Genomic DNA, 17,580 nt, shown 5'->3' with positions numbered 1-17,580 from the left:
CACAGAAGCCACAATATCCATAAGGCAGAACGCATCTGTGCTAGACCCCACCGCTGGAAGGGAGAACATCTAAGGATGTGATGTGAGGCCTTCTGTCCTCTCAGATTGCCACCCGTGCAGACACAGGGAAGGAGAGCAAGAATCCGTCACCATCCCAGCGGACAAAACCGTGTCTTGGGGACAAATAGAAAGGTCCCCAGGGCAGCGCTGCTGAGCCCTCTGTCAGCCTTCTGGGACTGAAGGAGGAAGGCGGCAATGGCACGGCAGCACGGGGCAGGACCGCGGCCTCGGGCTAGTGTGGGAGGCCCTGACTGAGCAGGAGAGGCCAGCGCCAGGGGCCGGCTCCGGAGCCCCTCTCCCCGCCGCCCCTGGCCCTCACCTGAGCACCGCACGCCCGCGTCCTCCTTGTGGGTGCAGTCTCCGCGTCCCCACGGCTCCGCGGGGCAGCGCCACAGGGACGCCTCGCTGCCCCGGCAGCCCACCTCGTCCAGCCACACGGGCCCCGCGCCCGGGCCGAAGGCGGCCCCCGGCGCGGCCTCCACGGCCCGGCCGCAGCCCAGCTGGCGGCACGCGACGTCCGCATCCGCCAGGTCCCAGGAGTCGTCGCACACGGTGCCCCAGGAGCCCGCGTGCCAGAGTTCCACGCGCCCGGAGCAGCCGTCGGGGCCCCCGATCGCCCGCAGAGCGCCCTCCTCTGGAAGGGCACGAGGTCGGCGGGGTGGCGGCGGGAAGGGAGGGAAGGGCAGGGGGACCGAGAGCTACCTGGGCAGCCGGACGTGGAGGAGCAGCTGCGGACCTCGGCGTCCTCAGGGCCGCCTTCCTCCCCTGCGTGGACATGAGGGCCGCCTCTGCTGTCCCATCCCACGTCCGAAGGTTCTGGAAACCTTCCCTGTGCCCTTTCCTGCCTCCCTGCGTAGGCCAGCAGTTTCCACCCACTGAGGACCACCGAGAAGCTCTCGGGGGCAGGCACACAAGCGGAGGCGTCCCCGTGGGGCGGCTGGGGGCCCGGGGCTCTCGCTTCCCCTTGGGAACCAGCAAGGGGCTCGGGGGCTCCGGATGGCGGGCGCCCCGCCCTGCCCGGAGGGGAGGCCCCGACTCCCCGACTCCCCGCCTCGCCGACGGCACCCTGCTCACCCGCACACAGCACCCAGGCCTCCTCCTCGCTGGGACAGGAGTGCCGGGCCCAGGGGGCGGAGGGACACTGCCACAGGGACCTGTCGTGCCGCTCCCTGCACTCGACGGAGGCCAGCCAGCGGGCCCCGGGCGGAGGCGGGCTGCGCTCCCCGGCCAGCGGCTGCCCCTGGGGCCCGCAGCCCAGCTGCGCGCACAGGACGCCCAGCGAGGCTGCGCTCAGGGTCGGGCAGACCCCACCCCAGGTGCCGTTGTAGAACACCTCCAGGCGCCCGGCGCACGGCCGCCTGCCATGGGTCAGCCTCACTTCGGTGAGCTCTGCGGGAGAGGCGGGCTGGGCGCGGGGCCGGGCGAGGGGGACGGAAAAGGGGGACGGGCCGGGGGCACAGGCCAGGGGGACAGGCCGGGGGGCCGGGCGGAGGGGTCCTGCGAGGGCTCCGGGAGACGGGAACGGGAGTGGACGGGCGGGGGGGGGGGCGGGGACGGGCTGGGCGCGGGCCGGGCTGGGCGCGAGGACCCACCTGAGCAGAAGACGCCCGCGTCCTCCTTGTGGCTGCAGTCGTGCCGGCCCCAGCCCCGCGAAGGGCACTGCCACAGGGCGGACTCATTGCCCAGGCAGCCCACCTCGTCCATCCAGATGGGCCCTGCGCCCGCCCCGAAGCGCGCGGCCCCCCGGGCGCCCAGGGCACGGCCGCAGCCCAGCTGCCGGCACACCACGGCCGCGTCCCGCAGGTCCCACGCGTCGTCGCACACGGTGCCCCACGTGCCCCGGCGGAGGATCTCCACGCGGCCCGCGCAGCGGCCGGGACCCCCGGCCAGGCGCACGCGCAGGCTCCCTGCGGGCCAGGAGGGACCCGATGGGAAGATGGGACGGGGCGGGGCGGGGGCAGGATGGGACCAGCCGGGGACGGACACGGGATGGGACGGGGCGGAGCGGGACAGGACGGGACAGGGTGGGGCGAGGGACAGGATGGGACCAGCCGGACGGACACGGGATGGGACGGGGCGGAGCGGGACGCGGGATTAGACGGAACAGGACGGGACGGGACAGACGGGACGGGGCGGGGCGGGGGACAGGATGGGACCAGCCGGGATGGAAGGACACGGGATGGGACGGGGCGGGACGGGGACCCAGGCCCGCTCACCCGCGCACACCACGCCCGCGTCCCTCGCGGCCCCCGCAGGCCCCGGCGCGGAGGCGGACACGTTGCACTGGCTCAGCCGGGCCTCGGAGCCCCGGCAGCGCACGCGGCTCAGCAGGGCGCGGCCCGCACCGCGGCCCGGGGCCGGCGCGTCGTAGGCCCGCTCCGCGGCCCCGCAGCCCAGCTGCCGGCACACCACGGCCGCGCCGCGCAGGTCCCACGCGTCGTCCAGCACGCGGCCCCACGCGCCCTCCAGGGCCGCCTCCACGCGCCCGTCACAGCGGCTCTGGCCGTCCCGCAGCCTCACGGCGCCGGGGAGGCCTGCGAGGGAGAGCCGGGCTGGGCGCGGGCCGGGGGCGCGGCGCGCACAGCCACGCGTGTGCACAGCCACGCGCACCCACGCGCACGCACACCCACGCAAGCCATGCACACCCACGCGCACGCACAGCCACGCGTGCGCACACCCACGCACACCCACGCACACGCACAGCCGCGCGCACCCACGCGCATGCACAGCCACGCGTGCGCACACCCACGCGCACGCAAGCCACGCACACCCACGCACACGCACAGCCACGCGTGCACGCACACGCACTCACTCGCACGCGCAATCACACTCGCACACCCACGCGTGCACACGCGTACTCACACTCGGGCACAGCCCCACCGGGCACGGGGCCCCGACCCCCAGCCTCTCCGCCCACCCTCCTCCGGCCCCGCCCCTGCCCTGACGCCCCGCCCACCCTCCTCCGGCCCCGCCCCTGCCCTGACGCCCCGCCCACCCTCCTCCGGCCCCGCCCCTGCCCTGACGCCCCGCCCACCCTCCTCCGGCCCCGCCCCTGCCCTGACGCCCTGCCCACCCTCCTCCGGCCCCGCCCCTGCCCTGACGCCCCGCCCACCCTCCTCCGGCCCCGCCCCGCCCCGACGCCCCGCCCACCTGCGCAGACGGCGGCCGCCGCGTGTCCCGGGGCGCAGGCCGCCGCCCCCAGCGTGCCCGCGGGGCAGCTCAGCAGGTGCGGCTCGGTGCCCGCGCAGTGGAAGGCGTCCGGCCAGCAGCGCGCGTCCCCGCCGCCGAAGCGGCCTCCCGCGGGCGCGGCCGCCAATGCCGGGCCGCAGCCCAGCTGCCGACACAGCACCGCGGCGTCCGCCAGGTCCCAGTGCGCGGCGCACAGCGGCGCCCAGGCGCCCCGCACCTGCAGCTCCACGCGGCCCTCGCAGGCCTGGCTGCCGTTGACCAGCCGGAACTCTGCGGAGACGGGGCCGCCGTGACCACCGGCGCCGGGCCGGGACACGAGAACACGGGGCGTGGGGACACGAGAACACGGGGCGCGGGGACACGAGAACACGGGGCGCGGGACATGAGAACACGGGGCGCGGGACATGAGAACACGGGGCGCGGGACATGAGAACGCGGGGCGCGGGACATGAGAACACGGGGCGTGGGGACACGCGAACACGGGGCGCGGGGACACGCGAACACGGGGCGCGGGACATGAGAACACGGGGCGCGGGACATGAGAACGCGGGGCGCGGGGACACGCGAACACGGGGCGCGGGGACACGAGAACACGGTGCGCGGGGACGGGACGCGGGGACGGGACGCGGGGCGCGGGGACGGGGACACGAGAACACGGGGCGCGGGACATGAGAACACGGGGCGCGGGACATGAGAACGCAGGGCGCGGGACATGAGAACGCGGGGCGCGGGACACGAGAACACGGGGCGCGGGACATGAGAACGCGGGGCGCGGGGACACGAGAACACGGGGTGCGGGACACGAGAACGCGGGGCGCGGGACATGAGAACGCGGGGCGCGGGGACGGGGACACAAGAACGCGGGGCGCAGGGACGGGACGCAGGGCGCGGGGATGGGACATGAGAACACGGGGCGGCGTGGGTCGGACACGGGCGTGGGGGGTGGGCGCGCGAACGGCCCTGCTGTTAACAGTGCCCGACAGCAGGCCAGAGAACCCCAGAGCTCAACCTTCTGGAAAACTGTCAGCGACCCCATCACTGAATATGGTCAGCTATAGTGATTGTGAAGGGTAGGAATCAATGAACTCAGGAAAGCCTTGAATGGCTTGGACATTAGGACAGAGGTTTGTTACACGTGGAGAGAGAAGAATTGGGGAACATGAAGATGAACTAGTGGAGATGGAGACCAAACTATCCATGAGAAGAGAGTGTGAACTTGTGAGCATGCATGTGTTTGAATTTCAGTAACACCAAATGGATTAAATATGTGGATCCACACAAACAAGTAGGTCTACAAGCCCAGTGCTGGTGGCTCACGCCTGCAATGCTAGCTACTCAGGAGGCTGAGATGAGGATCACGGTTCAAAGCCAGTCCAGACAGAAAAGCCCTTTGAGACGCTTATCCCCAATAAACCACTCAAAAAAGGGGGCTGGAGGTGGCACTGTTGTTCAAGTGATAGAGTGATAGCCTTGAGCAAACCCCAGCACCAGAAAATAGAAACAAAACACTAACAGCCTTGAGAATAGACACTCAAAAAAAGTGTTCAGTAGAGATTCACCGCGGAATTGACAGCCAACTTCTCGTCAAATCTTGAAGATGATGGTCAGAAGTGGTGTGCTGTGTTCATAGTGTTGTAAAGAGAAATAGGATGAGCAGGGATTCTATGTCCACCAAAACTATCCTTGAAGAGCAAAGGAGAAGCTAAGATATTTTCAGAAAAACAAAAGCTGAGTTGCTCATTGTGAATAGACAGACCCTACAGGAGCACTAACTAGAGTCTCTCAAGTCAACATGACAGGCTGTTAGGCAGAAATCTTGAAGACATGAAGAAATAAGCCTGGTAAAGGCAGCAACATAAGTTAGGCGCCAGTATTGCTGTGTTTTTGAAATGCAAATTTCTATCCTGAACTATTTAAAAGATCAATGTATAAATCTACATTATAAGGTACATAATATATGAAGATATAGTTTCTGAAACTAAAGGTTAAATAATACAACCAATAGGGCTAAATAAGAGTAGAATTCAGAGCTGGGCACCAGTAGCTCACACCTGTAATCCTAGCTACTCAGGAAGCTGAGATCTGAGGATCACGGTTCAAAGCCAGCCCGGCTGAAAAGTCCCTGTGAGACTCATCTCCAGTTAACCACCAGAAAACCAGAAGTTGCACTGTGGCTCAAAATGGAAGGGTTCTAGCCTTGAGCAAAAGAGCTCAAGGACAGCACTAAGTTCAAGATCAAAGAACAACAACCAAGGAAAAAAAAAGAGAATTATACAAATCTTTTAAGTTTTTTTTTTTTTTTTTTGGTTAGTCATGGGGCTTGAACTCTGGGCCTGGGCTCTGTCCCTGCGCTCTTCAGCTCAAGGAGAGCACTCTCCTGCTTGAGCTACAACACCACTTCCACTTTTCTAGTGGTTAATTGGAGATAAGAGTCTCACGGACTTTCTTGCCTGGGCTGGCTTTGAACCTTGATCCTCAGATCTCAGCCTCCTGAATAGCTAGGATTACAGGCATGAGCCACTGGCGTCCAGCTTTTAATTTTTAAGACAAACTTATTTACTCAAAACATATTGTTATAAAGTCAATTTATATTAAAATTAAAACATTGTTATACATTTAAACATTTAATCAATAATATATTATAAGCAATTATTGAAATATTTAAATAATATTATTTAATAATATATTGTAAGTAATGTATTATTTAAATATTTAAAAATTATTTAAATGTTATTATAAATTAAATGGATAATTTAAAATATATCATTATAAATTTAATTCAGTCCCAGTTACCTATGAAAATAATTTGAAAGATAATGCATCTATATTCTCATGTTTATTATGATATTAACAAGATCCAAGCTATAAAACAAACCTAATCAAACATGATCTGATGAATTGATAAAGAAAATTAGTATGTACACTACCCAGCATTAAAAGGATGAAATCAGGACTGGGAAGGTGGCTCAGTGGTAGAGCGCTTGCTTTGCATGCATGAGGCCCTGGGTTTGATTCCTCAGCACCACATAAGCAAAAAGAAAAAAGCCAGAAGTGGCGCTGTGGCTCAAGTGGTAGAACGCTAGCCTTGAGCTGAAGAGCTGAGGGACAGCGCCCAGGCCCAGAGTTCAGGCCCCAGGACCGGACCCAAAAAAATAAATAAATAAAGGATGAAATCTTGGTGGGTGCTGGTGTCTCAGGCCTGTAATTCTAGTTACTCAGGAGGCTGAGATCTGAGGATCACAATTCGAAGCCTGTCAGGGCAGGAAAGTCCATGAGATTCTTATCTACAATAAACTACTCAGAAAAAGCCAGACATGACCCTGTGGTTCAAGTGGTAGAGTGCTAGACTTGAGCCAAAGAAGCTCCAGGACAGCACCCACTCCCTGAGTTCAAGCCCCACAACTGGCACAAAACAAAAGAGGATGGAATTTTGTCAACTGTAGCAACATGGAAGGAACTAGAGGTCATTAGGTTAAATGAAATAAACTAAACAGGAAGCTAAACACTGCATGATCTCAAGTACATGTGGAATCTGAAAAGCTATTGCATAGAAATTGAGAGTAGAAGCTGGGCGCCCGTGGCTCACGCCTGGAATCCTAGCTACTGAAGAAGCTGAGATCTGAGGATCGAGATTCAAAGCCAGCCCAGGAGCCCGTGGCTCACACCTGTCATCCTAGCTACTGAAGAGCTGAGATCTGAGGATCGAGATTCAAAGCCAGCCCAGGAGCCCGTGGCTCACACCTGTCATCCTAGCTACTGAAGAGCTGAGATCTGAGGATCGGTGTTCAAAGCCAGCCCAGGCGCCCGTGGCTCACGCCTGTCAACCCAGCTACTGAAGAGCTGAGATCTGAGGATCGGTGTTCAAAGCCAGCCCAGGCAGGAAAGTCCGTGAGACTCTTATCTCCAATAAACCACTAGAAAACCGGAAATGGCGTTGTAGCTTAAGCGGTAGAGTGCTTGTCTTGAGCTGAAGAGCACAGGGACAGCGCCAGGCACAGAGTTCAAGCCCAATGACCCACAAAAAAAAAAAAAAGAAAAAGAAAGAAAGAAAGAAATTGAGAGTAGAGTAGAATAGTGGTTGCAACAGTGGAGATAGTAGCTGTTAGGGAGGGTTAAGGGAATGTTGGTCAATGATACAAAGTTATATTTAACCAATAAAAGTAAGTTCTTATTTTTCTACTAGCAGGATCCATATAGACAATAATAATTATAATAATTATTACTATAATAATAATGTGCTGTATGTTTCAAAAGAAACCACAAAAAAGGCTTTGATGTTTCACTACAAAGAAAAGATCAATCCATCAACCACTTTGGAAAGCAGCATGGAGGTTCCTCAAAAGACTCCACATAGAGCTCCCCTATGACCTAGCAATCCCACTTTTGGGCATTTGCCCAAACGATCACAAACAAGACCATACTAAAGCCACCAGCACAACTATGTTTATCACAGCATTATTTACCATAGCTAAGATATGGAACCAACCCAGATGCCCCTCAGTAGATGAATGGATCAAGAAAATGTGGTATGTATACACAATGGAATTCTATGCCTCCATCAAAGAGAATGACATTGTCCCATTTGTTAGGAAATGGAAAGACTTGGAAAAAATTATATTAAGTGAAGTAAGGCAGGCCCAAAGAAACATAGGTCCCATGATTTCCCTTATTTGCAATAACTAATATATGTCTAGGATAAGAGAAAAGGTCAAAAGCTATGTAATAAACCAATCAATAAATGGGCAAATGAGCTAAAGAGAGACTTCTCAGAAGTAAATATGGCAAATAGACACATGAAGAAATGTTTGGCATCTCTGATCATAAAGGAAATGAAAATCAAAACAACTTTGAGATTCCATCCAAAAGAGAAATGTTCTCATTACCTGACCTATGAAATGGTAACCCCTCTGAATAACACTTTAAAATAACAATAAAATTATATTTTTTAAAGACCTGAAATTAGAAGAGGAAGAAAAGGAACTCGGGAAGGGAAAAAGGAGAGAGGAAAGATGGACAGTATAAAATTAGGAAGCATGAACAAAATCAAAGCGTGTATACATGCCTCACGGAAGTATCACAGTGAAGCATAACCACTTAGACAACGTGCATGTGGTAATTCTTGTAACTTTTTAAGTGTCATGACACTGAGGTGTCTTTCACTGGGAAAGAGTCTCTTGAAGAAGCTACTGAGCACACTGGGTAGCCTTATGGAAACAGTAAAGCTTACTACTCCACACATTCAAAGGAACAAACCAATGGCAACCCAGACCAATGACGTGGCCGATGGTGCCCCTGATAAGACCACACAAATATTCCAGGCTCAGCACCCATGAGCTGAGCCTCCATGTGTCCTGGAGAGACACTGGATGAGCAACAAGATCAGAATAGGCTCCCTCAGACGACTGGGGGTAAGAGAGCTAGAGGCTGCCATCTGTCACAGGAAGCAACAAGGAACCAGAGCCACCTAGCTCAGCCTGCCCAAGGGGCCAAGAGGCCCAGAAGACAAAGATAAACACTAACAGACAAAAGCCCTAGGAGAAGGCACTGAGCAGACAATGCAGGGCTTTTAACTAACACCAAAAGCACAAACAGTAAAGCAAAAACTAGCTGTTGTAACTCATCAAAATTGAAACATATATCAAAGTGCACTTTGGAGCCACAGGACTTCGAATCATGAGTTTATAAAGGTCTACCACACAGAATATTCAAAAACACACACCATAGCATAAAGAAGCATTCTATTTCTGAAATGAGCGACAGGAATAGATATTTCTCCAAAGAGAAAATGGTGAGCAAACGCATGTGAAGCTGGGAAACGGAAGAGAGGAGGCCCAGGAGCGCCAACTAATAGAGGAGTCTGGCCCCCAGCCCCGTGGCCCGGCTCTCAGCCCAGTCCCTGAGGCCCCAGACTCCACCAGCACAGCCCGGATCCCTCCCGGGCCTGGCCGACTCACTTTCCCCTGAGCAGATGAGTGCGGCGTCCTGGCCGTGTGCGCACCGCCGCCCTGGCTCCCTTGGGCAGTGGAACAGCAGCGACTCGTTGCCCATGCAGCGGAACGCCTCCGTCCACACAGGCCCTGGCCCCTGGCCGAAGCGGGCGCCCCCAGGTGTGGACACCGCCACCCCGCAGCCCAGCTCCCGGCACACCACGTGGGCTGTGGGCAGGTCCAGGTCAGCATCGCAGACCGTGCCCCAGGTCAGGCCGCGCAGGACCTCCAGGCGCCCTGCACAGGGGTGGTCGCCGCCCGCCAGGCGGGCTTCCACGTGTCCTGGAGGAAGACACTTAGCTGGAGCAACCAAGGGTAGGGAAGGCTCCATGCAAACTACTGAGCTCAAGTGGCCACCGTTCAGCCCTCCAGGACCCAGGACAACCTGACATAGTTACGCCCCAGGGTCCAGAAACCCAAGGGTAAGTCGGGGGTCTGCAGACTCAGGGCCTTGCCACCCCTCTCCAGACCTCCCTAGAGACCTCACAAGTGTGCCAAGATCACAAAGACCCATGGTTCCCTGGCATCTGGAAGGACATGGCTGACTGGGACCGCACAGGCAGAGTAAGTGGGCACTGCCCCTCAGCCCCAGAACACAGGCCAGATAGAGATCTGAGCTCTGCCCACCGAGACTGGTGCCTGGGGCTTTCCTGAACCTCTACCCAGTAGAAATGCAAAATTCTATCAACCACCATCCACAGGAAAGGTCTCCATTCACCATGTCCCCATGTGGTGAGGCAGACCCAAAAACACAGCCAAACTGCACTGGCCCAGGGGTCTCTACCTGTGCACACCACTTGGGTGTAGGTTGGACGGTAACACTGCTCTAGGAAGTTCACGTTGATCTTGCACTGGAAAATGTTGGCCTCTGTCCCCTGACAGGACACAATCTTCTGCTCCTGACTCTCAGGGTCCCCTCCAGGGTAGGTTCTCGACCACTGCAGAGCAGCGCCGCACTCCAGCTGTCTGCAAAACACACTTGCCTCCTGCTGCTGCAAGTCGCACCGCAGGGCGAAGCCGGCAAGGTTGATTGACTCTGGGGTCCCTGCACAAGGGCTTCCACCGCCGTGCAGTCTAATTTTTCCCAAGGTACTCCCTAGTGGGATGGAAGAGAAACAGACCTGGAAGCTGGGCACAGATTCTCAGCGGTGCTGTGACCAGCCTCACGCAGCATCCAGGGCACCCAGGGACACATTCCAGAGCACCGTGGCCGCAGCCCCACCCGTCACCCTCAGGATTGTGGGGCTGTGGGCTAGTTGCACACAGCACGAAGAAGCTGCCAGGGGAACCCACGACAGGACACCTGCCCGGAGTAGCCAGTGGGTTCCTAACTGCCCCCTGGAGTATCCAATGGGTTCCTAACTGCCCCCTGGAGTATCCAATGGGTAACTGCCTCCTGGAATATCCAATGGGTAACTAACTGCCCCCTGGAGTATCCAATGGGTAACTGCACCCCCTGGAGTATCCAATGGGTAACTGCCTCCTGGAATATCCAATGGGTAACTAACTGCCCTCTGGAGAATCCAATGAGTAACTGCCCCCTGGAGCTGTACTCAGCACACAGCAAGAGCTTGTGAAAACACTCGGCTGAGGTGGCCCAGGATGACCAAGGAAAGCATAGCTTTGGTGGCTAAATGTAGAACCCTGGAAATCCTATGAACAGTGATCAAGACAGAGTCCCACACAGGGGAGAGCGGAGATGCATTAGGACAAAGAGGAAAGCCCTCATCCTGCATCAGGAGGAAACCCCAGACCCCTGAGAAAATGAGGCACCGCACCTGGGCTGGACCGGCCCTCCTCCCCTCTGGATCCTGAACAAGGAAGGAAGTCCCAGAACTAGGAGGGCTGGGAGTCCTCAGCTGACCTACCTGAGCAGACGATTGACACCACACATTGGCACTTGCAGTTGGCGATCAGGCCCCAGCTCCCCAGCGAGCACTCCCCGAGGGTGGCCTCCTCCCCCTGGCACTGGGTTCCAAACAGCCACAGCCCACTCATCTCTTCAGGCCGTAAAACAAACTGAGGAGCAGCTAGCACATGGCCACAGTCAAGCTGTCTGCAAGTCACCGTGGCCTCCCGCAGGCCCCAGTGGTCCCCACACACAAAGCCCTGCTGGCCGTGATGCTGAAGGTGCAGACGGCCCTCACAGTGGTTTGTGCCATCCAGGAGACTCACAGACTCCGCGCCAGCCGGACCTTCAGGAAAAGAGCACAGGAAGGTACAGAAGATTCCGGGGGATTTTTGTTCAGGAGGGTCCATGTTAGAAAGCTTGCCCTTGTCTTCCACCCAGACCCCTCCTTTATCTCATGGGAATCAGTACACAGTCACTGTGGTAAAAGGGAAGTTCACAAAAACGAGCACAAGGAGATGTGGTATCAGAACTGTGTCTGACTTCCACCCTGGGTCCCTGGCCCCAGGACTGCGGACAGCAGCAGAGCGTACTCACCAGGGGGAGAGGCCCAGCAGGCCAGAAGAACAGCCCCCAGCCCCAGAGGGGAGAGCGCCATGTCTGGCAGGCTTGCGGCTGCAGCTTGTCAGGCTGCAGTCTGGGCTCCGGCAGCTGACGCTGCGCTGGGGCTGTAGCGTGAGCTGTGGTGCCTCCTCCACAGCCAGCTGAGCTGTCCTCTGCCGCCCTGCGCAGGTGCTCACCCGGGCTGCGGCCAGGCCCCCCCGCAGCCCAGTGTGAACTAGTTGTGGTTCCTGGTGTGACGGGCCCAGGGTCCCTGAACAGCAGCGTTTTGGCTGCCACGAACAAGGCCATGCAGGAGAGCATGGGCCTCCTCGGCCTCACATGAAGATGGGGTGTCCTTCCAGGATCAGTATGTCACGAACAGGCAGACTTTGCAATCTGATCACAATACCCAAAAGCACGCAAGCCGAGTGACCAGCCAGGATGGACACAGGCTCCTTTGAGGGTGTGCACTTAGAGTCAGCCAAGTGCACTGCCTAGGAGGTGCAAGTCAGCTGCACAAAGATGGGTGGAAAACTAAGGACCATCTGAACAAGGGACACAATGTCACTTAGATTTATTTATTGGAAAGCTACTGAGGAGGATTGACTGTCAAGGGCAAATCATACAGAAAATCCAGTTATTCCAATTGGGCCCATCACTATGCAGTTCTGAAAGTAAGTTTCATCAAAGATATCCCATACTTTAAAATATTTAATGGTAAATATTTTCCCACCTATGTGGAAGCTAGATCTAAAATACAACTGGACATAACTTATACAGGACCTTAACATTCAGACAGAGTCAGACTAAAGAGGATACTCAGGGGAGGAACCCAAAGATGTCACACCTCTGAACATTTAATAGTATTTAGTAAAAACAAATTCTGGAAAATGGAAGCATGGAGTCCTTTGCTGGTGGTGGTGATGGTGGCATGTGTTTTTGCTCTGGGATTTATTTTTGTCATTTTAGCAGAGGCAAAGTGGGGCACAGCAAGGGAGGGGGAAGGGTGAGCAAAGTGATCATGGTATTCAGCATACACTGAACAGAAAATGAACTATGCAACTTGTGGGCAGGGGTGGGGGGGAACTGGGGGAACTGGGGAAACACAAGGAAAGGGGTGACATTGTCCAAAAAGAAATGTATCATTACCTCACTTATGAAGTGTACAACACCTCAACAATAACAATAAAATGTATTTTGAAACCATTTTAAGCAATAAAACATTCCAGATTTTCTATTTTCTTACGTATTTTCTGTCTTCATATTCTAAAGATCTGAAATAAGCGTACAATTTTGCAAACAAAATAATCTCAGTCAAAAAGATATGTTGAGTCCACTACATAATTTGTTGGATTCATAGTAAGAGGAAGGTAACAGTCCTCTCAATGAGACTTACTAAGAAGTCAAGATGGCGGTACGCAGCCACCTGTGAGCCCCGAGGAACTGCAGTCACGCCAGCAGGCCTGTGAGGACAAGGCTGGGTGGGAAACTGCACAGGAAGACAAGGGGCTGTGAACACGCCTCGTGGTACAGGTTCTCTTCAACGTCAGTCCAGGACCCAGATGCAGACGCAGAGGTATACGCGGTTGGCATGGGGCCCAGATTCTCTTAAGCAGGAAGGACTCACACGGAGACCCTTCCTGCACTCACCACCCCCTGCTCCCTGCTCCATGTCCAGTGCAGCCATGGCCTGGCCTGAACGTGAACAGGCCAGGCCCCAAGACACACATCACCACACCTGGTGTCCCAGTCATTCACTCCGCCCAACAAAGGCCCACAGAATTTCTCATCAGTACAAGCAGGCATTTGAAACACTTCAAATTTTATTAGAAGAAAAAGCGGAACACCTCCTACTCAAGGGGGACAGGGGACTTCTGTGCTTCTGGAGAGAAGAGAGTCAGCTCTGGAGAGGAGAAAGGGAAGGGAGCCCAAGGTCTGGAGAGCACAGCAGGAGGTGATCACAGACCAGTGAGGAGGGAAGTTGGGGAGGGAGCCAGACTTCTGCCTTTGGAGTCTCTAGCAAACTTGGCCTCCTTCAGCTGACCTCTCCTGCTTCCACACTGTCTTCTACCAGTCCATGAGGGTCGGAGGATGTGGAGGATTGCACGGACACAGGAAGCCGCCAGCATCAAGTCATCCCGAGAACGAGGGTAGCAGTGTCCTACACTAGGGGTGTTCTTAGCCCATCACCCACCAGAACCCCAGGAAGCAATTCTTACACAAACACACCACAAGATTCATCCTGCCTGAGGGTTCCGGTTTGTTCTCCACTCCAAGATACCATGGGGACCATCGTAAATGACACAGGAGAGTTCAGTGATCACCAGGAAAACATGAGAAGCCTCTGTAAAGGCCATCATGAAGATTTATTATGCGTGAAGTCTATTCTCCCCGGGCTACCGTGGTCTGGTCTATACTAGATCACCATAACAGGCTATTCCAAACCCGGCCACTATGAAGGTCTACTTGATGCCCACCCACCATGAGAGTCTCTTCTACACAAGATCACAAAGAAGGCCCACTCTACATCAGGAAGGCATGGAATTTCATTGAATGGCAAGAAGCCCAGAGGTCATTTGACATAAGAACACTACAAGGGTCATTCTACTCAAGGACACCACGGGAACCACTGGCTTCCAGGACCTCCCCATGTAGATGCCACTCTACATGAAAGCACTATAGGTCCTTCACTGATATCATAAGTGTGTATGTAGTCAGCTATTCGTTACTATGACTAAACACTCGAGACACTCAAAGAAGTCTTTTGACTCAGGTTTAGAGGTTTCAGTCCATGGTTGGTTGCACCAGCTGCTTTGGGGTCTCTGGAGAGACAGAACATCATGATGTGGTACATGGTAGAACTTAGCTGCTCACCACACAGTGGCTAGGAAACATGAGAGAGGGAGAAGAGGGAGCTGACACCCAAATGCCCTTTCAAGGGCATGCATGCACCAAATGACCAGATTTCCTTACACTATATTCCATGAGATCTGACACCTTCTAGTAACAGGAGAAGCTGGTGCCTAAGCCATCAAAACAGAGCCTTTGGAGGTAATTTAAGATCCAAAGTTAACTGACCACATTCTACCCAAGGATACCATGGGGGTCCACTATCCAAAAGAACTTCATGAGGGCAATGCTTTTTAAATTACGATTATTTCCATTCATTTGCAGACATTTTCCTGACCACACAGAGAAGAGAATGGCCAGGATTCCCAGAGGGAATACAGACATGAAGATCTGGGCCTGAATGTGTGTCTATTGAGGGCTAATCAAGGTGTAAAGGCCATAGGTAGTGGTCACTTGTGAGCAGCTGATAGATGGAGATGAAAGTGTAGGTGTGATCAGAGGCTCATTAGGAGAGAAAAGCGGTCACATGGAGAATGTGGTCTTGGATGAACGTGGTCAGGACATGGGGAATGTGGTCTTAGATGAATGTGGTCAGGACATGGAGAATATGGTCTTGGACCACGTGGTCAGGACATGGGGAATGTGGTCTTGGATGAACGTGGTCAGGACATGGGGAATGTGGTCTTGGATGAACGTGGTCAGGATATGGAGAATGTAGTCTTGGATGAACGTGGTCAGGACATGGAGAATGTGGTCTTGGACCATGTGGTCAGGACATGGGGAATGTGGTCTTGGATGAATGTGGTCAGGATATGGAGAATGTGGTCTTGGATGAATGTGGTCAGGACATGGAGAATGTGGTCTTGGACCACGTGGTCAGGACATGGAGAATGTGGTCTTGGATGAACGTGGTCAGGACATGGAGAATGTGGTCTTGGACCATGTGGTCAGGACATGGGGAATGTGGTCTTGGATGAACGTGGTCAGGACATAGAGAATGTGGTCTTGGACACATGTGGTCAGGACACGGAGAATGTGGTCTTGGACCATGTGGTCAGAACATGAGGAATGTGGTCTTGGACACATGTGGTCAGGACATGGAGAATGTGGTGTTGTACACATGTGGTCAGGACATGGAGAATGTGGTCTTGGATGAACGTGGTCAGGACATGGAGAATGTGGTCTTGGATGAACGTGGTCAGGACATGGAGAATGTGGTCTTGGATGAACGTGGTCAGGACATGGAGAATGTGGTCTCGGATGGATGTGGTCAGGACATGGAGAATATGGTCTTGGACCACGTGGTCAGGACATGGAGAATGTGGTCTTGGATGAATGTGGTCAGGACATGGAGAATGTGGTCTTGGATGAATGTAGTCAGGACATGGAGAATATGGTCTTGGACCACATGGTCAGGACATGGAGAATGTGGTCTTGGATGAACGTGGTCAGGACATGGAGAATGTGGTCTTGGACCATGTGATCAGGACATGGGGAATGTGGTCTTGGACATGTGTTGGGTCAGGATATGGGGAATGTGGTCTTGGATGACCGGGGTCAGGACATGGAGAATGTGGTCTTGAATGAACGTGGTCAGGACATGGAGAATGTGGTCTTAGACACATGTGGTCATGACATGGAGAATGTGGTCTTGGACCACGTGGTCAGGACATGGAGAATGTGGTCTTGGACCACATGGCTGGGACATGGGGAATGTGGTCTTAGACACATGTGGTCAGGACATGGAGAATGTGGTCTTGGATGAAAGTGGTCAGGACATAGAGAATGGGGTCTTGGAAACATGTGGTCAGGACATGGAGAATGTGGTCTTGGATGAAGGTGGTCAGGACATGGAGAATGTGGTGTTGGACACATGTGGTCAGGATATGGAGAATGTGGTGTTGGACATATGTGGTCAGGACATGGAGAATGTGGTCTTGGACACATGTGGTCATGACATGGAGAATGTGGTCTTGGACACATGTGGTCAGGACATGGAGAATATGGTCTTGGATGAACGTGGTCAGGACATGGAGAATGTGGTCTTGTATGAAGGTGGTCAGGAAATGGAGAATGTGGTCTTGGATGAACATGGTCAGGACATGGAGAATGTGGTCTTGGATGAAGGTGGTCAGGACATGGAGAATGTGGTCTTGGATGAATGTGGTCAGGACGTGGGAAATGTGGCCTTGGATGACCGTGGTCAGGACGTGGAGAATGTGGTCTTGGATGAACGTGGTCAGGATGTGGGAAATGTGGCCTTGGATGAATGTGGTCAGGACATGGAGAATGTGGTCTTGGATGAACGTGGTCAGGACGTGGGAAATGTGGTCTTGGATGAACGTGGTCAGGACATGGATAATGTGGCCTTGGATGACTGTGGTCAGGACATGGGGAGTGTGGTCTTGGATGAAGGTGGTCTGGACATGGGGAATGTGGTCTTGGATGAACATGGTCCGGAATGCTCTCTGAAGTGTGGTCGTGAAGGCATTGAACACATCCCCAAGTGTCCAGTATGTGTTGGGACCACGACAAGCCAGGTTGGACTCTCAGGTCCTCCCCCTTGGGCTGAGGCAGCACAGCCCTGTCTATAGTTGACAGGAGGTACATAGGAACCCACATACTCCTCAGAAGAACTACGAGGAAAGGGTGACCAGAAAACCCATAAAGGCTGCTTTAAACATGAGGACAAAAGTCTGCAATGGGGCAGGACACAGTGAGGGCCATAGTAGAGTGTGACAAGTTTCTGGGAAAGACTGAGGATGGATGGGTGGGTGGGTGGACAGATGGAGGGATGAGCTCCAAAGGAGCTTAATACCATGTTTAAAGAATGAGAAGGAGGAAGGTCCCGGTCTCCTGGGTTCCTTTATACCATGCTCTGGACAGGCTCATGTCCCCTGAGGTCAGTGCGGGGTCATCACATGCTGGCCCGTGCCAAGATCTTCTGTGCTGGTCTGAGCATCAGGACCAAGGCTGTCAGGAGCCCCATCTGTGTTTGACAAGAGACATATCCGGTCACCTCCAGGGACTGCCCAGAGTGCC

General features: G+C 55.0%; 1 protein-coding gene across 1 annotated transcript in view; it reads right to left on the bottom strand.

The window, feature by feature from the left end:
• The window catches only part of LOC138822576 (scavenger receptor cysteine-rich domain-containing protein SCART1-like), a 48,496-nt gene that overhangs the window by 1,529 nt on the left and 29,387 nt on the right, over positions 1 to 17,580 (bottom strand). The window contains exons 5-15 of the mRNA XM_070015396.1: positions 17,460 to 17,527; positions 16,268 to 17,006; positions 11,105 to 11,431; positions 10,021 to 10,332; positions 9,204 to 9,518; positions 3,211 to 3,519; positions 2,277 to 2,594; positions 1,653 to 1,967; positions 1,135 to 1,449; positions 763 to 825; positions 377 to 694 (exon numbers count right to left, since the gene is read on the bottom strand). Of these exons, the coding sequence (XP_069871497.1) occupies positions 377 to 694; positions 763 to 825; positions 1,135 to 1,449; positions 1,653 to 1,967; positions 2,277 to 2,594; positions 3,211 to 3,519; positions 9,204 to 9,518; positions 10,021 to 10,332; positions 11,105 to 11,431; positions 16,268 to 17,006; positions 17,460 to 17,527 (3,399 nt within the window). The remainder of the gene's footprint in view (positions 1 to 376; positions 695 to 762; positions 826 to 1,134; positions 1,450 to 1,652; positions 1,968 to 2,276; positions 2,595 to 3,210; positions 3,520 to 9,203; positions 9,519 to 10,020; positions 10,333 to 11,104; positions 11,432 to 16,267; positions 17,007 to 17,459; positions 17,528 to 17,580) is intronic.

The sequence above is a fragment of the Dipodomys merriami genome, unplaced genomic scaffold, assembly GCF_024711535.1.
Source record: "Dipodomys merriami isolate MVZ:Mamm:240054 unplaced genomic scaffold, mDipMer1.0.p SCAF_1120, whole genome shotgun sequence".
Lineage (NCBI taxonomy): Eukaryota > Metazoa > Chordata > Mammalia > Rodentia > Heteromyidae > Dipodomys > Dipodomys merriami.
Note: the sequence above shows the minus strand (reverse complement) of the source record. Positions and strands in the feature narration are given on the sequence as shown.